The following is a 24,288-nucleotide window of genomic DNA, read 5'->3' as shown; positions in this document are numbered from 1 at the left end:
TTTACACAACACAGACCTGTTTTTTCTGAAATGGTTTATATATATATATATATATATATGTGTGTGTGTTAAAAACCATTAATGGGCAGCAGGCGGGGAGACCTAATTTTACACACACACACGTGCGCGCGCGCGTATGGCCTCCGTTTAAAGCGATTCTGCCCTCTAGTGGTCGACAGTGTAACTGCATGCGGGGTGTAAACGTCTGTTTAATTCACGGCATCAAAGTTGCAGGGAAACCTTGTTGCGTTGCTGACTCAAAGACGGGGGATTTTAATAAATCTGTCAAATTCCTGCATTTGGCCCGTTTGTGTGTACCTTTTGTGAGCTTACACAACGCTGTGTTGAACTCGTATTCATGCTGTTCTCTCGGTTTGCGTCACGTTGCGGCTCAGGCGTGCAGCCGCGGTGGAGGGACTCCACCAACAGCGGACGTATCATCGCCGCTGCCGCACCAATTACGGTTTGGTTTTGTTGGTTATATCAGTAATTTAGCTGGGTTGGTTTGTTCCCTTAAAGAACGGACTCAAGTCCAGACTGTCATTCCTCTCTTCCTGTCCCCATGGTGTCCACTATTTACTCTGGCTTCGGTAGTGTGTGTGTGTGTGTGTGTGTGTGCGTGTGTGAATAAGTGTGCGTGTGTGAATAAGTGTGTGTGTGTGTGTATAAGTGTGCGTGTGTGAATAAGTGTGTGTGTGTGTGTGTGTGTGTGTGTGAATAAATGTGCGTGTGAATAAGTGTGCGTGCGTGTGTGTGTGTGTGTGAATAAGTGTGCGTGTGTGTGTGTGAATAAGCGTGCGTGCGTGTCCCACGACAGTCAAATGGATGGACGAACTGAAAGACAGGTCCCGTGCAGCGGAGGGGCGCGGGGTGGGTGCGCCTCCAGCAGGATCAGGTGACGGACGGTGTTGGGGGTTACAGAAGCGGACCGGGGGTCTGGCGCGCGCTCGGCGTGACCGCCTGCTGTTGTCCCGCACATAGTCCGGTTCGGAGTTCAAGTGGTTTCGGGGGTGAACGAAGTGAAGTTCGTCTCCAAGGACTTAACAGGATCGAAAATAATAAAAAGAGAGAGAGAGAGAGAGAGAGAGAGATGGGTTTGGAGCGCATGACGCTGATGCAAGTGGGACTTGTGCTCGTGACAGGTGAGTCTCTCCACTATAAAACTACAAACTGTGTTTTCTTCTGAGAAAGTCATCAGAGCACAGACACGACCGAACAGAAGGGTCTGTAACTAAAAATACACAACCCCGTGTGTGCGTGCGTTAGTGCGCATGCGTGCGTTTGTGTCCGTCCACATGTATAATGTATTGCCTCAACGGAGTCTTGTTGTTCCAGGTCTGCCACACGGCCCCCTCCTGTATGGGTTTTATCCTTGTCATTTTGTCTTCTCGCTTCCTTTATTTCTCCTGCCAAGTCCATTACCAAGTTTCTGTTGTTCAGATATTTTTGCAATCTCTTCCGACATAAGGTTTAGAGGTTTCTTTATGTCTTCAGCTTCCTCGTTTGTAAATGCACTTGCCTTCTTTGGTCCCGTCTTGTGCCTCAGTGCAGGAATCGGTAGTTAATCTGGCAACGTGGAACTGCAGGAAGTAGACACGGACAATGTTCCGCTGACTACACGAGCGCGTCTGTCATTTGTTCTTCCGTCCAAACTCACGAAAGCAACATGGCGTTGCTCTCCACTCTGTCACCCCGGAAACGCGTTCTTAAAGGGCCAGTGTCCACCTCGCACAGAACATCAACCCATCCTGGTGGATTACGCCCATACAGTCCGCTACAGTAGTTAACTTTAACACTACCAAACGTTATAAAGTCTGGCTTATCTCACCGCACCAATGCTAGCCAGGAAACCCGCCAAGCTAACCTCGATAGCTAAGCTAGCTAGGCTAAGCTAGCTTGCCGGTTTGACGTCTCGCTATTTCAAGCCTGTGTTCTTATGCTGCGTTCCATTCAAAGTCGCAGGTCGGAATTCCCCATATAAAGTTTCCGATGTCCGACATCCAAGCGTGCACCTCCAGGGGCACGACGCCAGACGTCAACAAAAACATGGCTGACCGTGACAAACTGCTGTACAGACAACTGACCATTCTTCACTGACCCAATGACAGACATATCCGTTTACTCGTTAACTGTGCTCCCGTCTAGCTACATTGGTAGATAATCTGCAAGTCAGTAAATGTTGTATATTTCCTAATGTTTACTTCTTTTTTGTGTGGTATTTTTAACGTTTTTTCCCGAGTAACTGCTGTGCAGAGAAGATCCCTCTGGAGTTCAACTTTGTGCAGAGAAGATAATTGGAGTTCAACTTTGTGCAGAGAAGATCACTCTGGAGTTCAACTTTGTGGAGAGAAGATCACTCTGGAGTTCAACTTTGTGGAGAGAAGATCACTCTGGAGTTCAACTTTGTGGAGAGAAGATCACTCTGGAGTTCAACTTTGTGGAGAGAAGATCACTCTGGAGTTCAACTTTGTGCATAGAAGATCACTCTGGAGTTCAACTTTGTGGAGAGAAGATCACTTTGGAGTTCAACTTTGTGCAGAGAAGATCACTCTGGAGTTCAACTTTGTGGAGAGAAGATCACTCTGGAGTTCAACTTTGTGGAGAGAAGATCACTCTGGAGTTCAACTTTGTGCATAGAAGATCACTCTGGAGTTCAACTTTGTGCAGAGAAGATCACTTTGGAGTTCAACTTTGTGCAGAGAAGATCACTCTGGAGTTCAACTTTGTGCAGAGAAGATCACTTTGGAGTTCAACTTTGTGCAGAGAAGATCACTTTGGAGTTCAACTTTGTGCAGAGAAGATCACTCTGGAGTTCAACTTTGGGCAGAGAAGATCACTTTCACACACTGTTATGTTGCTGAGTGAATCACGAGACGAACCGACTGTAGGCTCCAGTATCCTCGCGACCCTGGGGGCGGGATACGTGGTTTGGATAACGGATGAACGGATAGCAACGCCGAGCAGCTTTCATCCAACTTCCTGTCCTCGCGCTACTGGTTCTTCTTCTGTCCCCTTACAGCAGTCCCTCTCCGCCATCAATCGTGTCACAGTGCCACCCAGTGGCGATGGAATGTAGTGTCCACAAACGCAACAGAATGTTTACCGTAATCAGCTACCAAATAACATTGGCGACATATTTTGACATCAATTTACATGCATAACAGGTTTTACTATATGACGGTGTGTATGATTTTAATTAAATGCAGGCAAATATACTTTACGTTGCCTTTTAGTTGATGGTTTACCGTTTACACTGTTCGCCTCCATAAGCGCGGCCATTGTTGTGTGACGTCAGACAGCTGCTTCTCCGCTAAATCGGGGTAGATGGATTTGCCCAAAGTTTACAAGCAGGATTTCCGGTCTTGAGTGGCGTTCCGTTGTATTGTACTTTTTCTGGTAGCAAGTTGGGAAAACTCGACTTCCGAGTTGTCTGGAACGCAGCACTAGATGCAGGTTCAAATGCGACACATAAAAACGACGCTTTACACCGCGTTGACTGTGGATATGCACAAGTGGGCCTCCAAAAAGGACGTCGGTTGACTCCAGACGTCCTCTTTGTGTCAGATGGTCACCTGTTATGTCCTTTGTAGTGTGCAAGACGACACGTTTCTGTACCTTTCTTCCAACCCACGTTAGCTATTCAGTTTGCCACTTTGGAGTTCATGTTTACTCGTGTCTCCTGTGCTTTCAGAGCATCCTAAACTTTCTTCCATAGTGTGGTGAAGGACGTCTTATTCAGACTAGCAGACAGACTTAAATGTTCTGACTGGAACAAGTCCTGGTCCATTCCTTTAGAAACAAAACCATGTTAACGCCACGGCACCCGGATGCCCTTCTTTCTTGTAATTGTTCATTAAGTAATGAGGGAAAAGGAAGGGGAAAAAATCTGGATACAAGTAAAACAGTAAAACAAATGCACGTCACTTTGTTGCTAAAAAAGTAAACACTTCAAGTACACGTTTGACGACTTAAGTGCGCCAACATGATTTAAGTAGAGTAACGAAGTATTTTTACTTTGTTACTTTACACCACTGAATAAAAGAAGCGGACGGATACAGTTGAAACTTTATGCAAAATGAAACACAATCCTAACTGATCTCTTGTAATGCTTTATGAACATAACAGGTTTGTATGGTTTGTGGCCGTAAACCTGCTGATGTAAAAATCAATACTTTACCCACCATAACCAGCTATGGTCAAGGTCACCTTGAGCAAAGCATTCAGCCCCATGCCCCGTATAGCTGCAGATGGTAAGAAGACCATGTGGGTATATAGGACGAGTCCTTATGGACCACAGACAGACTCTAGACTGACCACAGGTGGGAATCTGAATGGGAATGTGTGTGTGTGTCTCTCTCTCTCTCTCTCACACACACACACACACACACACACACACACACACACACACACACACACACACACACACACACACACACACACACACACCTTAGGGTGGTAGAGGTGATACAGATAGTGATTGGATGTGTGTTTGGTGTCAGGTGAATGATGGTGACCTCCGCTGACCTTCCTCAGATGAATGGAAATTTAAGAAAAAACGTAAAAACTATCACGAGACAATATGGAAAAATAGAAAATGATGCTAAAATGTGAAAATGTCTTCCTTGCGGTTCTCCCTCATTACAATATATTTTTTTGTAAATCAGTAAACGTGAAGCTGCACCTCCTCCTCCTCCTCCCAGGATGGAGAATGTGAAAATCGGCTCTCCCTGCTGAGCCCCAAACCAGCTGATTCAACAGGACTCTGCAAACTGGATCACGCTGTATTCATCATCTTCATCCTCCAGAGTTGGAAGGAGATTAAGTAATCTGAGCCTACAGGACTCCCGTCAGGCTGACATGGAGGAACGTCAAGACGTTTTATGGCCCATTTACACATATTCAATAGGCTGGATGCAGAAAGAGACATACACCATATGGACAAAAGTATTGGGACAACTGGCCATTACACCTAAAGGAGCTTTGATGACATCTCATTATAAATCCATCCATTTTCCGAACCGCTTATCCTGCTCTCAGGGTCGCGGGGGATGCTGCAGCCTATCCCAGCAGTCATTGGGCGGCAGGCAGGGAGACATCCTGGACAGGCCGCCAGGCTATCACACAGGGCCGACATACACACAGACACACACATTCATACCTAGGGACAATTTAGTACGGCTGATTCACCTGACCGACACGTCTTTGGACTGTGGGAGGAAACCAGAGCCCCCGGAGGAAACCCATGCGGACACGGGGAGAACACGCAAACTCCACACAGGACGACCCGGGATGACCCCCAAGGTTGGACTACCCCGGCGCTCGAACCCAGGACCTTCTTGCTGTGAGGTGGCCGCACTAACCACTGCGCCTTTCCATAAGATTTTGGAGTGTGTCTGTGAGGACAGGCACTGATGTTGGATGCTGGGGTTAATACTCCCGTCTGTGCCCCTGACCGAGGCACGACAAGATGAACTGGAGTTGGTCCGCGGGCGCTGCATGGCGGCTGCCCACTGCTCCTAGCTACACAGCTAGGATGGGGTAAATGCAGAGAAGAGTTTCCCCACGGGGATTAATGAAGTCTCATCATCTCTCATCATCAGTCGCTTCTCCACGGTCGGGTCGCGGTGGCAGCAAGCTAAGTAGGGCACTCCAGACGCCCTTCTCCCCAGCGTTGCCCTCCAGTTCCTCCTGGGGGGTCCCAAGGCGTTTTTTTAAATTATTTTTTTACTACTGAATTAATAGAGTAGTAAAAAAATGTGGACTTGTACACAGTTAAAGGAAAAACTGTATAATTGTTGTGTGAAAGCACTGAACAAATGTAAAGTGGGTGGGAGAGTTGACACAGTGTGGAGACAAGAACTAGATATGGGCAGTGGTGTGAAACCAGTATGGGGGGTTTATATAAACCACCTCGAAAGAAAAGGACTGGTGATTCACAGTGGAGGACTCTACATGGCGCCATTGCAGTGAATAGTGAATATTTCTGTGATCAACCCCACAGTTTCAAGTGAATGTCTGTCTCGTGGAGGAGTAGAGACTGTTTTTCATTGTTTTTATAGATGCAACAGACTCTAACCTTTTTAAAGCACTGAAGAATGTTTTTTTTTTTGAAGAATGTTCGAGTCTCCTGCACAAATATCACATCACAAGTCTCATCCGCTCGTACAGCAGAGACCTTTTCGCGGCATCCCTTTCCCCGTTTATGTTCAGCGTAGTGACTCATTGCAAGCGAGATTAAAAGCAAACATAACAACGCTGACCCACATTCAGAATGTAAGATCTTATTCGTCCTCTTCATTATTCAGCTCTGGTCTGATTCTCTGAACAATTCTCTCCAGTCTGTACACCTCCTGTTCAGGGAAACCTCCTCTACTGCTCCTCCGCAGCCTTGCAGAGTCAGTGAGCAGCTCTGTCAGAGAAGTGATCCTCCATGTTCACTCCCTTCACTCCCTTTGTTTCCTGTAAGAACAGTTTGATTGTACCAACACTGTAAGCTCTTTTGGTTTGACGGCTAGCAGCCACATCGCCGTCAGAGGATTCGCTCCCCGTCAGCAGCAGAGTCCTCCTCCATACTGGGTCCAAACACTGTCTGTGTGTTTTCCTGCTCTTTCCTCTGGTCTTACTCACTATCCCTTTCTTCTCCTGTGAATTTCCAGTTGCCTTTAGTTTTCCTTTTCACAGCCATCGCTCTTAAGGCCTCGTCATCATCATCTTTCATGTCATCTTCACTTCCTCCCAACACTACATCCTCTGCAGCTCTTTCACTTACAGTTCCCTTTGATTTGCAGCCTCCTGTCCCTCACCGTGCTCCTCCTGTCCTCCCTCACCCACCTGACTGTCTAGCTGTACTTCGCCTTTCTCCTCCACACTTTCCTGGCCGTCTTGTCTCATTGTCCATGTCTTACTCTGGTTCTGTTGCTCAGTTTCCCCTCTTCCAGCAGGTGCCTTGCTAGAACCATGCTGTCCCGATGTGGTTTTTCTCTGGACTCATCTGGTGATGAGATGTCCCTCTCCACCACAATTAAAACATCTCATGTTGTCAGATGTTACAAAAATTATATAATTAAAGTCATCCACTCTCAGTTTGAAGGTTAAGTTCAGCTCCTCTCTCCTGTTGTTCAGGATCATGTGTAGTTGTCTTGTGTGTGACATTACATGTTTTAAACGAGGAGACTTACAACCTGAGAAGACTTTCCTTTTTTGGGAGACTATTTTTCCATCCACCCATCGTCCAAACCGCTTATCCTGCTCTCAGGGTCGCGGGGATGCTGGAGCCTATCCCAGCAGTCACTGGGCGGCAGGCGGGGAGACACCCTGGACAGACCGCCAGGCCATCACAGGGACCGACCACACACACACACACACACACACACACACACACACACACACACACACACACACACACACACACACACACACACACACACACACACACACCTAGGAACAATTTAGTATGGACCTGACCTACATGTCTTTGGACTGTGGGAGGAAACCCACGCAGACACGGGGAGAACATGCAAACTCCACACAGAGGACGACCCTCAAGTTTGAACTACCCCGGGGCTCGAACCCAGGACCTTCTTGCTGTGAGGCGACCGTGCTAACCACTGCACCACCGAGAAGTTTCCTGCGTCAAGATAACTCCCGTGCCAACATGTCATCTCTAACGAACAGGGGAACAAAGTCACTTTTTTTCGCAGGTGTGGTGAGAGGCACAACAGATGTGAACGTATCGTTCACCACGATCCCGTTCTCCACCACCGTGTTCGCCTTTTCAACACTGTCTACAAATATGACCACCGCATTGTTCATCCGAGCAGCGGACTTGATGCTGCTGAGACCCACAACCTGCCCCACGGCCAGAGAGCAGTGCTCCACTGAACAACGATCTTAATGCCCTGCTTCCTGGTCAGTTTGGACAGATCCATACCGGTGTCTATCATGACAACAAACACACACACACACACACACACACACACACACACACACACACACAAACCCCCTAAAATCTCCCTATATACACACCAAACAAGCAAACCCTACACTACACACTATTTACAATATTTACAAGGAACGATAAAGACAGCAAAAAGTTTGAAAGTCACTCACTCCAATGGCTCAGTCATGCCCACATCCACTCAGAGAGAGAGAGAGAGAGAGAGAGAGAGGGAGAGAGAGAGGGAGAGAGGGAGAGAGAGAGAGAGAGAGGGAGAGACAGTAATGGTTGGTTGGTCGGGCGTTATCAGGCCGGTTCAGAAGCCTCGTCGCGTTGTTTCTCAGTCGCAGCATTGACCTGTTGGCTCCACGAAGCCCCCGTCTGCCGGCTTTAAGTCCCTTGTTCCCTCCTGCATGGACAATTTACTGGTTTGTATTCAGGACCAAATCGGGTGGGAACGGAGGCGGCTGGAGAGGCTGTTTACACGCGTCTCTTCAGGATGGGACTCCAGCAGCAAGTCATAATCCTCTCAGAGATCATGTCAGTCCCCCAGAGGAGATGTTCTGATAGGAGTAAGCAGTGCGGAGACACGGCCCTGTTCTGTGCACACACACCAACGCCTCATTCACAGTAGCTGACACCTACACACCGTCTACACAGAGTAGGAACAAACCCAGTTGGTACTGCAGCTTTTTCATATAATGGAGCCTGATTCTATGTATTCGTTCTATTTTTTTATGTCATGACTTTTTAAATGTCTTATATGGTTTTAAACATTCCTGCACACCAAACTTCCCACACCGATTGATTGATTGATTGATTGATTGATTGATTGATTGATTGATTGCCTCTGCTGTGGTGGGGTTTTTTTGGTCATTAAGTTTTTATGTTCAGTTTTGATAGATGATTGACCAGCTGCCGTTCTTATTGGTTCTCGTTTGGTTGATTCCAGCCAATCACCTTGCAGCGTGTATCGGGGGTTCAAAACCTTTAAATTCTACTTCTCATTCTGTTTTCCCATTCTTCATTTGTTATTTTTAGATCCTTTTTTTTTTCCTTTCCCGGTTTTCTTTTTAAATTGCCCCCTATTCTCTCTCCCTCTCTCTCTCTCCAGTCCACATCCTCCCGCTGGTGTCTGGCTGCAGCAGTGGTTCCTACGAGTCAATGATCAGCCAGCTCTGCCTGGCCAGCTTCAGACTGGACATGGCTGGTTTGGATCGAGCTCTGTGGTGCAGTTGGCCTCACACCCTGGAGTGAGTTCACTTCCCAATGAGTCCAAACAAACAAACACAAACAAACCAATCAACCAAAAACAACACTGCTCACCATAATGGGTGGCCGTGGCAGTGTGGCTAAGTGGTTAGCACTAATCCCAGTCAATCTGTGCGGCATTTGCATGTTTGGATTTTGACCAGGGGCTGATTTCCTCCCATAGTAAACTGAAGATTAGCCTGTGTAAGTGTGTGTGTGTGACAAATATCAAAGACTTTACATTACTCCTGACCAGTTTCCAACACATACCTACCGTAGCGTGGTTTCTTCCTTCCGTGCAGCCATTGGTTTCCACTCATTTCAATGCAGTATGAAACTCAACTTGCAGAGACTTGAAACTTCCTCAGGTTTTCCAGAGCCTTCAGCTATATTGACTCTGCAATGATGACATAACTTTGACTTTGAAAGAAAAAAAAAATAAAGGACTAAATCACTGTGATGGATTATCTATCTTAACAAGTTTCAAATCTGCAAACTAATTTTCATATACGGTACTTACATTAATGGAGATCAATGGCTGCCTAGAAGGAAGAAAAAATGCATTAAAACATGTAAATACTATGGGATGTTTTGAAAAATGGATGAGAGTAACGTAAAGTATACATAATATGTAGCAAATGGGCCAACCATGCAAAAAATACAGGTATGTCCTGTTAACTATATTCACATTAACCATAGCAGAGAACAATTATTAAGTTCCTCCAATAAAAATCAAATCCAAATCAAATATCAAATGTTGGTGAACTAAACTCAATAATGAGGCTCTGGTAAGGTTATTCATTTGTGTAATTACCTTACACTTATACATCACTTGATGAGCTTGCTAGCATCTACAGGTGGAAAACCCTCTCCAGTGTAACTGCTAGGCTGATCTTGGTACCAAGTGATGTTAGCATACCAGCTGCAGATAATAACATCATTGATTTAGGTGTGACAATGAGCCAGCACTGAGAACAATCAACAGGTTTGTAAATGCTGTTTAGCAAGCACACTTTAATCAAACAGACCCATCGTTCATGTTATTGTCTGCAGCTGTTTATCCTGCTATGCTTACATCACCTGGTACCAATGAGAACAGTGAATAGGTTTGTAAATGCTGTTTTGTTAGCACACTTTAATCAAATGGACCCATTGTTCATGTTATTGTCTGCAGCTGTGTTTATCCTGCTATGCTTACATAACCTGGTACCAATCAGAACAGTCAATAGGTTTGTAAATGCTGTTTTGTTAGCACACTTTAATCAAACAGACCCATCGTTCATGTTATTGTCTGCAGCTGTTTATCCTGCTATGCTTACATCACCTGGTACCAATCAGAACAGTCAATAGGTTTGTAAATGCTGTTTCGTTAGCACACTTTAATCAAATGGACCCATTGTTCATGTTATTGTCTGCAGCTGTGTTTATCCTGTTATGCTTACATCACCTGGTACCAAGAGAAGACCAGCATGACTTCAGCTGCAAGTTTTCCAACGATGAAAGTTGCACATGTAATGGAAATACCCTGTAACCATAGCAACCTGATAGGAACAAAAATTAACCACTGAAGATAGTTTGTCACCTTTAAGTGGTGTTGGGTTTAGTCGCTCTTTCACTACAGATAAACTAAAACAGGGTCCTTTGAATCTTATCTGAGAATACTTTTGCTTTTGAATTACCAGTGAGTTACCTTTACAGGGCTACATGAAGGGGAAAGTTCACATTGACTTTGTTCTTCCTGCCGTCCGGGTAGCATAGCGGTCTATTCCGTTGCCTACCAACACGGGGATCGCTGGTTCTAATCCCCATTACCTCCGGCTTGGTCGGGTGTCCCTAGAGACACAACTGGCTGTGTCTGCGGGCGGGAAGCCGGATGTGGGTATGTGTCCTGGTTGCTGCACTAGCGCCTCCTCTGGTCGGACGGGGAGCCTGTTCGGGAGGGAGGAGGAACTGGGGGGAATAGCGTGATCCTCCCATGTGCTATGTCCCCCTGGTGAAACTCCTCACTGTCAGGTGAAAAGAAGTGGCTGGTGACTCCACATGTATCAGAGGAGACATGTGGTAGTCTGCAGCCCTCCCCGGATCAGCAGAGGGGGTGGAGCAGTGACCAGGATGGCTCGAAAGAATGGGGTAATTGGACGGGTACAATTGGGGAGAGAAAAAAGTGTGTGTGGGGGGGGGGGGGGGGAATCCAAATAAAACCAAAACGTTGCTCTTCCTGAAATTTGAATTTCAACCCATTCGGTCACTCACAGAAACGAATGAATCGTGTTTCGACGCATAAACTGTCAAGTTCATCCTTAATTCACCACATTTAACATCAGCAACAGCACATATAGGCTATATCGTGTCTGTGGTCAGTGAATGTGTGACAGTAAAAAGCCTCGTGTACCACGTGGTTCACATTATGTCACCCTGAATTTGGCCCCCTCTCTGATGAGTTTTATTTTTTCCTCGCCTTACAGTTGTTTGCTTTGTGGCTATCTCCGGTCTTGACAATATGGCACAGAAACCGCTCCAGAAGTGAAGACGCCTCCCTCTTTCCTTTTTTAGCAAATCCTTGGAGCGGTGTGCCTCCATTTCCGTCATGTCGTCCACGCTCCGAATGCCAGAAGCCAAGTCGCCGCTAGCTCGAGGTCAACTCTGTCAGTGAAGCAAAACAGAAAAGAGCATTTTTTTTTAAAATGTCACTCATGAGTTTATCGCTCAGCCACATTGGCATTTTGCCCCCACACCTCTGGGTCATTATGGTCCGCCATCACATGGAGGTTGTGGCCTTTGTAGGCGTGACAGACAGCAGGCCGCCGTGTCCCCGAGCGGTGAGCGGCTGAAGGAGTTGGGCAGACGGGTGAGAGGAGCTGGGAGGCCCAAAGGAGGAGCCTGTCAAATCTGTCTGATTTCCCCCAGCTCCCCGTCCTCCACACGCCCATCCTCCCCCACTCTCCCCCATTACTGGCAGTGGCGACGTGTGTGTATGTGTGTGTGTGTGTGATAAGTGTGTGTGATGGACACACTCCATCTCATGAGAGTGTGTCGACATGCATACATGAGTGTACATACAGTGGGACTGTTGTGTGTGTTTGTGTGTCCTCCCCTTGGACGCGGTCGCCACAGGGACCAGTTGTGTATCCTGATGTGAGTCAGGCTGTGACATCCGTTAATACCGCTGTGTTTGGAAACACTTGAAACGAATAAGCATCCAGTGCTGGGCTTACTGCGAAACTCACCGCTACTGACATCAACAACGCCACGACAACGACAGACGTGCAGAGAGCGAGCCATCAACCCAGAGAGAGAGGCAGAGACAGAGAGGGAGACTTTGTAAAAGGCCTTCAAAAGAGAAATATAAAACAAACCATTTTATTGTATTGAAAATAGAATTGAATGGTAAGTACCCCACCAACCCCGAGTTACCAATAAACTGTTGTACAATTTTCACCAGGCTATAATAATAATAATAATAATATCTCATCCTCAGCCGCTTCGCCAGGGTCAGGTCGCAGTGGCAGCAAGCTAAATAGGGCACTCCAGACTGAAGACTGACTGGTAAATTGAGAGCTTTGCTTTCCGGCTCAGCTCCCTCTTCACCACAACGGTCCGGTACAACTCCCGCATTACTGCTGATGCTGCACCAATCCACCTGTCAATCTCCCGCTCCATCCTACCCTCACTCGTGAACAACACCCCGAGATACTTGAACTCCTTCACTTGAGGCAACAACTCATCCCCAACCCGGAGGGAGCAATCCACCATTTTCCGCTAGAGAACCATGCCCTCAGACTTGCGAGGTGCTGACTCTCATCCCGGCCATTTCACACTCAGCTGCAGACCGCCCCAGTGCACGCTGGAGGTCGCGTTCTGATGAAGCCAACAAGACCACATCATCTGCGAAGAGCAGAGATGCAATTCTGAGGTTCTCAAAACAGACACACTCCTCACCTTGGCTGCACCTTGAGATCCTGTCCATGAATATCACAAATAGCATCAGAGACAAGGGCCAACCTTGGCGGAGTCCGACACCCACCGAAAACGTGTTTGACTTTGTGCCAAGAATGTGGACACAGCTCTCACTTTGGTTATACAAGGACCGGATGGCTTGTAGCAGCTGCCTCGGTACCCCATACTGCGCAGTATGTATATTTCTATATAGATATATATATGTGTGTATGTGCGCGCGCACGTGTGTGTATATATGTGTGTGTATTTGCGTAACTGGGAGAAATGTACCAAGTCAGACCCCTTGTGTGCAAATTCATATCTGGCAGATGAAACTGATTCTGACTGCAGATTAACCCACACCACCAGGGGTCTTATTGTGCATTTAGTGCGTCCTTTCACAGCAACCAGGAAAAAGGCAAAGGAGCGTCTAGAATTACCAGCAGGCTTAACACAGCTAAATATAACCACTAGGTAGAAGAGAGCAAGAGAAATGGAGACGCATACCACCAGGGTTATGCCCTTCTCCCATACCAGGAGGGACACTACCTCACATGATTGACATATTTGACCCCATAAGGGCGGGGCAAAGAGAGGACGCAGTGCATGATGCCAGACTTGACAGTTTGATTTAAAACTGTGAGCGGCTGTCATGACAGGGTACTGAATGGGACATAGCGTCTGGATAAGACGCGTAGGCTGCAGAGAATGGAGCACTGTAGATTTACCTCCTCCTGGGGTGGTTTTCTGCTGAGTGTATAAATGGCCGGGATGAGAGTCAGCACCTCCAAGTCTGAGTGGCCCTGGCCCTGGTTAAGAGTGGTTATCCTAACTGGGCATTTGTCAAAGCCAGGAAGATGCCCAAACAGTGCACCAGCCGATCGAAGACAGGAGAAGGACAACTGTCTAAGCATGAACCAGTGGCAATTCCATATGTGGCGGGAGTGTCAGAAAAGCTGAGATGGGTATTTTCCAAACGACACGTCTCAGTTGCTTTCAAAGCCCAAAACACACTGTGCCAGAAGTTGGTCCACCCCACGCATCGGGTCCCCCAGCACAAACAGAGCAATATAGTGTACCCTGTTAAGTGCCAGGAGGATTGCCGTGAGTTGTACATTGGGCAAACCAAACAGACGCTGGCCAAGAGGATGGCACAACACAGGAGAGCTAACATGTCAGGCCAGGACTCCACAGTCTACACCATCTACAGACCAGCAGCCACTCTTTCAAGGATGAGGATGTGCACATCCTTGATAGGGAGGAACGCTGGTTTGAACGGGGAGTCAAAGAGGCCATCTATGTGAAGAGGGAATGACCATCCCTGAACCGGGGGGAGGGGCTAAGCGTACATCTGTCACCATCTTACAATGCTCTGATTGCAAACGTTCCCCAACCCTCTGTGAATAGTACACATGGCCACTGTAACGCTAGTTACTGGTCACGCCCATATTTGCATATGAAACTGATCGCTGGTTTTGGTCGTGATGCTACTGTATTGTTTATAAGGGCGGGGACACCTGCAGTCACTGTATTGTTTATAAGGGTGGGGGTATCTGCAGTCACTGTATTGTTTATAAGGGTGGGGGTACCTGCAGTCAGGTGAGACTGAAGAGGTCACTTGGATGATGATGAAACGTTTCTCTCAATAAACACTGTGTCCAGATGAACTGATTCACCTTTCTGGGAATAAATGACATTGCACAGATTCTGTAAATTAAATTTACACAAAATCCTGTTAGTTAGGGGTAAAGCACTCATGTTTGTCAAGTTTGGCAGGAAAGACGCTTCATAAAACAAGTTTTTGTCTGTCCACTTTCTGAAAAGTAGGCTGATTGATGTTCATTCCAAATGTTGAGAATATAAATGGCCTTGGTCCGGGAAAATGTCACCTAAAATGTCACCGGTGGATTTACCCACCACCCTTTTAAAAAAATACACATGGTATTTTAGAAATATCCACCATCAAACATTTACCACGACAAGGGTTCAGCTTAAGATGCATATCTGAATTTTAATCAAAACTTAATGTATATCTTAGCCTTCAGGGCGATGGCAGCTTGATGTGTGCTCATGATGATGTGATGCAGCATCATTACAAGTCAAACATGTGACTTCCTGAGACAGTTTGAGCTTATACATGACCTGTCAAAGACCACTCCCATCAGTTGTTCTCAAATCACACCCATCACCTGTGAAGACACACACACACACACACACACACAAAGCAGTGGCTGGTACATTTTCCTCCAGGGGGCGCTATACCAAAAATCAAACGTACTAAGGCATCACACCAGTGTATCTGTGACTACATGATTTACTTATATCGTCTTATTCTAATCTCTGTAAAGCACTTTGGTCAACGCTGGTCGTTTGTAAATGTGCTCTACTAATAAACTGACTTGACTGTTCAGATAAAGGAAACGATCTTTGTTTGTATTCGCTGAGCTGGATGAACATTAGTTATAATGAAATGTGCTTCATTAGGGGGAGTTAAGGTACTTCTATTAGTGTAAATTCTTTATAGCAATTATCTTTGTACGTTATGGTGAAAGAGTAAAATAAGTTAAAAGTGCCTCGATAAGTGCAAAAGAAATCAGACAGAACCAAACCCTGAGACGTGGCACAAGGTTATGAGCACAGCAAGGCCGAACGGAAACGAACAAACTAAAAGAAAGAAAGAAAGAAAGAAAGAAAGAAAGAAAGAAAGAAAGAAAGAAAGAAAGAAAGAAAGAAAGCTTTCTTACGTCAGCAGCGTTCAGATAACTGCTGTCTGGGTGCAGCTCTCCAGCGCCCCGAAAAGATCCTTCCTCTTGTGATGAAGAGGAGCAAACTGCACACGTACAACTTCTACCGAGAGGCAACGGCCTTAGACTCTGGAAATATGCCACCTATCAGCAACGTTACACAACACGCAACACCTTTAAACTAGGTGTTACTGCAGATTACACATTTTACTCACTAGCTGGACAATACTTACCTTGCTCATTTAAAATTCATAAATATACTCAAAGTAATCAAGTCTTTTTCAATGACAGTCTAGGATGGGGGGAGTGGTGGGGCAGTGCCCTAGCGCCCTCCATTGGCCAGCTGCACGCACACACACAAACACAAGCACACGCACACACACACACACACACACACACACACACACACATTTTTAGAAAGAGCTGATTATGTTGGAGTCATTCTTCCAAAACATCAAATAAAATCTTAACTTTGAGACTCGTCCATCAGGGTGCAGGCTGTTTTAGTCCCTTCAAACTGAGAAATCCCTTGAGAGCTTTGAGGTGACACTTGTGAGGTTGCTAACACTGACAACACAAATAGATTTGACTGTGTGTTGTCGCCGTTTGCAGGCCGTATGAGGGACTGACCAACTGCACTTACCAGGTGGCGTTGAGGATGGACTGCTTCTGGCCCAATCACGTGGTCGACCGCTTCTTCATGCAAATACACCACGAATACTTCCACGACTGCCCGCTGACGGGCCGGCTTATCCACGACCCGCCGATCAGCATCCTGGGCCCGTTCATCGCCGTGCCTGTGTTGGTCACGCTGCTGGTGACGGTGCTGGTGGTGTGGAGGAGTAAGCAGAGCGAAGGGGTTCTTTAAGGGCCCCAATCCGGTCCAACTCTATGGGAGTGGTTCTCAATCTAGTCTCCAGGGACCATCATCACTACTACTGATGCACTGCCTTTCAAAAAATTGTATTGATTTTTAAAAATACTGCATCGATTCTTAAGATGACACACAAAGACGTGTTAGCATCTCTACTTCACTGTGTAGTTTCATCTCTGACCACTAGTTGGCAGGTGCTGTATTGTAACAGGGCTGAACCACAACAACAGCAGGCATTGCTAGCACACTCGCTATGAATCTGATTACTCTGACTGGATGCATAGAGGTGTTTTCTTTGACATTTTTCTGAAGTTTTGACAAAATATTGCAATATATCAGAGTTTGTAGTATCATCGTGTATCACAACATAATGAAACGTGCCACTTGTACAGCGATACCAATTGTATCGCCAAATTCTTGCTAGTACAAAGCCCTACCCAGTACTGCTGGTTTCCTATTCTACCAGGAAGTTATTACATTAACATGGGGTGTCTGGGTAGCTTGGCGGTCTATTCCGTTGCCTACCAAAACGGGGATCGCCAGTTCAAATCCCCGTTTTACTTCTGGCTTGGTCGGGCGTCCTACAGGCACAATTGGCCGTGTGTGCGGGTGGGAAGCTGGATGTGGGTGTGTGTCCTGGCCACTGCACTAGCACCTCCTCTGGTTGTTTGGGGCGCCTGTTTGGGGGCAAGGGGGAACTGGGGGGAATAGCATGATCCTCCCATGTGCTACGCCCCCCTGGTGGAACTCCTCACTGTCAGGTGAAAAGAAGCAGCTGGTGACTCCACATGTATGGAGGAGACATGTGGTAGTCTGCAGCCCTCCCCAGATCGGCAGAGGGGGTGGAGCAGCGACCGGGACAGCTCGGAAGAGTGGGGTCATTGGCCGGATACAACTGGGGACAAAAAGGCCCCCCCCCCAAAAAAAAATTACATTCACCTATTGTGATTAAATGGCAGTGATTTGTGACACAACAGGTGAATGTAATGGACTACCTGGTATAAAAGCGTGAGGACCTGATTGAGAACCACTGGTCTATGGGACCTGCAGCATATTGGGACATGAGGGTTAGAGATATGGAGTCATGATGAACATGTTTCATGACAGATGACGAGTAGCTGATTTTAACACATTTCAATGAGTTCTTTATATTTAATCGTCTAATTGAGTAGTACATGGTGACTGCAGTGTGACACAGCATACGAGTACAATTTCTTAAGACCGGATAAATATTTACAGTCTTTGGTACAAAAATTATCTTTGTTCATTCATTCACTTCCATGTTTTGTTTGTTTTGGTGTAGAAGCTCATCACTAACCCACACAGGATCCTACTGAGGCAAAAAGAAAACAGAGAGTTTATTAAAATGGAGGTTGTTGGAGAAGGGGGAAAAAAAAACCTTTTTGAGACTGAGGGAATTTGAAGGTCGTACGTGCTGATTTCCATCTGCTGGAGTCGCCCTGAACCAACTGTGTGTATAAAAATACCTGTAAGCTAGAGAAACACAGTTCACCACAGCTCTCTGCACACCACAAGAGTCTGAGCTGTTCATACTGCATACAAATACTGCACATACAAATACTGCACATACTAATACTGCACAGGTTTCAGTATGTGCGATGTCACCATGCAAATGTATTATGTGAAAAGTGTATTCATACTACATTGATGAAAAACACACTATGTACTAAAGTAAGTACAAGTACATAGAATATACTGTGGAATGTACAAACAATTCAGACACTATTGTTTACTCCAACCACTCTAACCCTTGTGTTGTCCACACTCTCTGTACACTGCCCTTGTCTTAAGGGGCATTTATTTATTTACTTATTTGGATTTTCCCCCGTTTTTCTCCCCAATTGTACCTGGCCAATCACCCCGCTCTCTGAGCCATCCCGGTCTCTGCTCCACCCCCTCTGCTGATCTGGGGAGGGCTGCAACTACCACACGTCTCCTCCGACACATGTGGAGTCACCAGCCGCTTCTTTTCACCTGACAGTGAGGAGTTTCACCAGGGGGGCGTAGCACATGGGAGGATCATGCTATTCCCCCCAGTTCCCCCTCCCCCCCTGAGCAGGCGCCCCGACCGACCGGAGGAGGCGCTAGTGCAGCGACCAGGCCTCATACCCACATCCGGCTTCCCACCCACAGACACAGCCAATTGTGTCTGTAGGGACGCCCAACCAAGATGGAGGTAACACGGGGATTCGATCCAGCAATCCCCGTGTTGGCAAACATGGAATAGATCGCCATGCTACCCAGACGCCCCTCTATCTATAAACCTGATTTTAACTTCCGGGTCAAACATGACCCCAAGACAATCTTGGTACCCTAGTGGTGTACAGCTTTCATGGAAATATGAACAAAAATAACGGTTCACTTCTTCTAATGTTCTTCTAATGTTTTGGGTCACTCTAGGAAAAGTCATCAAATTCCAGGTTGAAAAAAGATCATTTAGTCTTTTCTCTGCTGTTATGGGTCATTCTGACCCGTAGACCACAGAGGGGCTAGAAAAGCAAAGTGGCGTCTGACTGGTTAATACACCCTGCTTAACTGAAGTGCACAGTGTGCACTGCATGCTATTAGGGCGTGGACTGCAGCACGGTGTATTATGTATGTCACACATGGCACATTCACATTCGAGGGGAAGTGACATTTTTAACAACAGAAGGATTCTGTCACTTAATCACTTAGATGTGTCCTTGTTATCTGTTAAAAACACATTTCATCATGAAATTTTTAAACATTACAAGGGAATTTGCCGATGCCGGCTGCCACTCCTCTCACTTCGTGTTCTGCCATATTGCTTTGGTTAAGTTGTCCTCCTTGACAGTGTTGCCATGGAAATGACAAAGGCCTAAAGAATTACGGGTTGTCAATTTGGATTGTTTAGTGACCATATGCTCCATTCTTAATGTCTTTGTTTACATATACCGCTCACAGACTACATTTGCATGCTAAGGTAGCACACACTGTTGTCTGCATATGTTTCTCAGGGGATCTCACCAATACACATTTAACCAGAGAGACCAGGACTTACTGAAACCCTCTGGTGTAGTGCTGGGTCCGAATGAAAACCTGAATACTTCTGCAGTACGATGGTCTTCAATCAGGTCCTCAGCTACCACCAGTACTGCTGGGCTGTGTCCGAATACCCACAATGCAGCAGTACTACATAGTATATGGTACCCATTTTTACTATCCTCCATTAAAATCTTTGTGGCATGGAAAAATATAGTATACTAAAATAATAGGATGTATCGTGTTTTCACTTGAAAATTCAAATATGAATCGCCTGGCCACGAAAATGCCAGCTTTGCGTGGTTACCACGGAGACATAGGTTGTTGCTATGGAGATATAGGTTGCACGAGCCGTATCCACTTGCCGTCACTTCTGCTGGTTGACTGAGGATAGTATGATAGATTTACAATGCATACTAAACGTGTTTTAGTTGATAGCGAGTACTAAACATTATATAGTACTAATAATATGCAGTTTATTCTATTAGTATGTAGTATGTAGCACAGTATTTGGAGAGGCCTGGTTTCTACTGTCACAAATTCCAAATATTACTGACAGCTGTGACAAATGTCATGCTTCATCCTGCAATCTGACCCATATGTTCTATTCTTGTCCACTGTTATCTTGCTTTTGGCAGAACTACTTCGGTACTGTGTCAAAAATACTTTTGATGGGTGTCCGAGTGGTGTGGCGGTCTATTCTGTTGCCTACCAACACAAGGATCGCTGGTTCGAATCCCCGTGTTACCTCCGCCTTGGTCGGGCGTACCTACAGACACAATTGGCCGTGTCTGCGGGTGGGAAGCCTGATGTGGGTATGTGTCCTGCTCGCTGCACTAGCGCCTCCTCTGGTCGATCGGGGTGCCTTTTCGGGGGGGAGGGGGAACTGGGGGGAGTAGCGTGATCCTCCCATGCGCTACGTCCCCCTGGTGAAACTCTTCACTGTCAGGTGAAAAGAAGCGGCTGGCAACTCCACATGTATGGGAGGAGGCATGTGGTAGTCTGCAGCCCTCCCCGGATCGGCAGAGGGGGTGGAGCAGCAACTGGAACGGCTCGGAAGACTGGGGTAATTGACTGGGTGCAATTGGGGAGAAAAAGGGGAGGGGAAATACTTTCGATCACTACAACTGTCTCCCACCATACTGACATATTTTGGTTTCCAGAAGACTACAACTGATATACCTCCAAGCAATTAGATATTCTAGCATTCACTTCCTTACTGGCAAGACGTCCTCTTCTTCATCACTGGAAGTCACCTGAAGCGCCCTGCAGCAGTCGGAGGCTCGGGGCTCGGTGGTGTCATGTCCTTTCTACAACCAGAAGATTAAATACTCAGTGAGAGTGAATTCTGATAAGGGCTATAATAAGTGGCAATCTTTCTCGACATTCTTCAGCTCTCCAATCTCTGTCCTCTGATTGACAGACCCCCCTTCCCCTTTTTCCTTTTTTCCTCTGGTTCATTTGTCTGTTTCAATTAATTCATTTATTCATGTATTTCTAGTTTACTTTGTTCTGTTTTGTTCTGTGTTTGAACTTTGTTTAGTATGAAAATAAGGAAATACGGCTTGTTTTCCTCTTGATCCATCCAGATGCACAGTACTTTGATTATACTATCGTTATTATTGTCATTATTATTATTATGTAGCTACGTTTTAACTGTGGTTCTCATTGTTAAACTGACATTGTTTTCTCTTGTCATGCACCATACTTCCTAATACAAATGTTTTAAAAAACCCATTTCTCAATCGACGATCAGGTAAAAATCCATAAAATAGGCAAACCATAAAATCAATTAAAATAATCCAAGGTCTCACGGAGTCATTAAAATGGTTAAAATTGTAAAAGTAGGCGAAGCCTCAAACAAACAAACCGCAGCTGGTTACCGGAACCAGAAGAGTGTCTAAGAGGTTTCAGATGACATGGACGCATTGAGTCTATGAGTACGCCAAAAAAAACAAACAAACAAACAAACAAAAAAACAAAAAACTTCTTGCAACAAATCCAGAGCAGCAACCACGACAAAGAACTCTGCAGCAATAAATTGGGCTTCATTATAATGATTATTACTCTTCATTTTTGGAGATGTACTGTCGTCAGTGTACTAGAAATGGACAAATGTAGTAGTAGTAGTAGTAGTAACAGCCTCATAGGAATACAAAAAGAAACGCCGCACACCTTTGACTCACTGACCACCTTGCATCTTTGTAATTTTGTCACTGAAGGATGATAAATTCAGGCTTTTTGCCTTTCAAATGATGTGACCCTCCTCTGTCAAGCCAAAATTAGCAGCTGCCAACTATATATATATATATATATATATATATATATATATATATATATATATATAGATGGATAGATATATAGTTTTAGTGATACTTGTACTAATAATTGAGATATTTGTTTTCATTGTTTTGAGGTTGATTTTACTTCATTTGTTGAGTTTGTTTGTGAAGTTGAACTCATTAAAAGTTGAATTGTGCAATTAAAAACAAAAAAAGATCAAAAAGGATTCTTTCACCTTTATCCGTTGACGTTAAACTGACCGTGGACGCTCTCTTCCGGTGTCACCCTCCTTCCGGGTGTGACTTAGTTCTGCGCATGCTCTAAACGGACAGCAGGGGGCGGTGAAGACCCAACTATAAAACTGTGAAGACGAGAGAGGGCGTTATGTTGGGATTATTTTGACGTTTTTCTCCTTTTTCCATTTGTGATTCTTATTTAGCTAGAGCTCGCAGCCATTAAATATATTTACTGAAGAGATATATCTGTCAATTCAGTGGCTTAGTTTTAAAAAATTGGTTTTCTAAACAAAATTTAGCAGACTTAAATGAAAAGAAGTTAAAGCTTTAGGTTAAAGAAATGACAATAGCTTGCTTACAGCATGGCTTATACTAATCACTTTCTCATCAATCTTGTCTGAGGGGCAATTTGAGGGAGGTTAAACCGAGACACTATGAGGCTAATTATCAGCATGGGCTTCACTTTCAACTGTTTTATGCATAGAAATGAAAGGCAGGGCCACCTGCTCTGCAGCGGTCCTGATCCCAGCTGACAGCAGATAAACCAGACAGGACCGGACCTGTCTCCTCTCTGTCCAATCAACACGCATTGATCTGAGCCCTTCGCCAATCAATATCCATGTCAGGTTTTGTTTATTTGCTTTAAGGATTGTGTTAGTGGGGGAGTGTGCGTATACATACATACATAAAAAAATCTTCCTCTCACCCTTTTTTGGGGTGGGGTGTGTCTTCCTCAAGCCCCAGTCTTCTACCAGAGGCCTGGGAGTTGGAGGGTTCTGTGCAGTATCTCAGCTGTTCCTAGGACCACACTCTTCTGGACAGAGACCTCAGATGTTGTTCCTGGAATCTGCTGGAGCCACTCTCCCAGTTTGGGGGTCACAGCCCCTAGTGCTCCTATTACCACTGGAACTACTCTGGATTTCACCTTCCACATCTGATCCAGTTCTTCCCTCAGCCCTTGGTATTTCTCCAGCTTCTCATGCGCTTTCTTCCTGATGTTGCCGTCGCTTGGGACGCTACATCGATCACTACTGCTGTCTTCTGTTCCTTGTCCACCACCACAATGTCTGGTCGGTGAGCCAGCACCTGCTTGTCAGTCTGGAACGTGTATTCTCACAGGATCTTAGCTCTGTCACTCAACTATACATACATACATTAAAATATATATACACACACACACAAACACACACACACATATATATGTATAATATGTGTGTGTGTGTGATCCTCAGATGTCTTCAGAAGCCCCCAACCCCCTCATCCCCCCGCAACCCTCTTGTGTCATCAAGTCAAGCATCCTTGATCCAGTCAGTCAGCAACAAAAAAGCACAGACCTCCATCTTGTGTGTGTGTGTGTGTGTGTGTGTGTGTTTGTACTGCCATGTGTGTGCTGGTACATCTGTGTTCATGTGTTTGTCCATAAAGAGAACAATGGTTTGGATTTGTGTGTGAATAAGTGAAGCTTTCTAGATGCGTGTGCAGCATCTGTGTGTGTGTGTGTGTGTGTGTGACTGAGAGAGAGAGGGAGGGAGAGAGAGACAGAGAGAGAGAGAGAGAGAGAGGGAGACTCAAGCATGAATGACAGGCTTTAGGGGAAATATTGTCACACACTTACACGTTTACCCAGACATGACCAATTTATCACACCCAGTCTTATGACGATGTTCTCACAGTTGCTTGTACACACACACACACACACACACACACACACACACACACACACACACACACACACACACACAAACCATTAAAAACATGAAGTTAACAGAGCAGTGCATTAATATCTGCAAACCTTCTCCTCATAATAAAACTGGTGCTGGAGGTGGCTGCTGATGATGTGGAGATGCAGTGGTGGAGATGCAGTGGTGGAGATCCAGCAGAATCCATTTAAAAGGTGAGAACGGAGTGAACCCAAACTGTAAAACATCCCCACTATTCAGTCTGGAAGACAGAACGACCAGGTGGAGGTGACACTGTCTGGGCATTCTTTATCGGTTTCCCCCC

General features: G+C 45.8%; 1 protein-coding gene across 1 annotated transcript; it reads left to right on the top strand.

Annotated features, from left to right (window-relative positions):
- Positions 1 to 1,090: 1,090 nt before the first annotated feature.
- On the top strand, positions 1,091 to 16,735 carry LOC130131710 (receptor activity-modifying protein 1-like). The gene is made up of 4 exons (XM_056301495.1): positions 1,091 to 1,135; positions 6,772 to 6,794; positions 9,064 to 9,189; positions 16,480 to 16,735. Exons 1-4 carry the CDS (start codon positions 1,091 to 1,093, stop codon positions 16,733 to 16,735), a joined length of 450 nt encoding a protein of 149 aa, XP_056157470.1.
- The last annotated feature ends 7,553 nt before the right edge of the window (positions 16,736 to 24,288 follow it).

This window comes from Lampris incognitus, chromosome 21, assembly GCF_029633865.1.
Source record: "Lampris incognitus isolate fLamInc1 chromosome 21, fLamInc1.hap2, whole genome shotgun sequence".
Classification (NCBI taxonomy): Eukaryota; Metazoa; Chordata; class Actinopteri; order Lampriformes; family Lampridae; genus Lampris; species Lampris incognitus.
Note: the sequence above shows the minus strand (reverse complement) of the source record. Positions and strands in the feature narration are given on the sequence as shown.

Bases quoted from the DNA above. Each gene is read 5' to 3' on its own strand.
- LOC130131710 (XM_056301495.1), top strand. From the start codon at position 1,091: ATGGGTTTGGAGCGCATGACGCTGATGCAAGTGGGACTTGTGCTC. The intron at 1,136-6,771 runs GTGACAGGTGAG...TTTCACTTACAG, and splicing joins TGCAAGTGGGACTTGTGCTC to TTCCCTTTGATTTGCAGCCT. The intron at 6,795-9,063 runs GTCCCTCACCGT...CCACATCCTCCC, and splicing joins CCTTTGATTTGCAGCCTCCT to GCTGGTGTCTGGCTGCAGCA.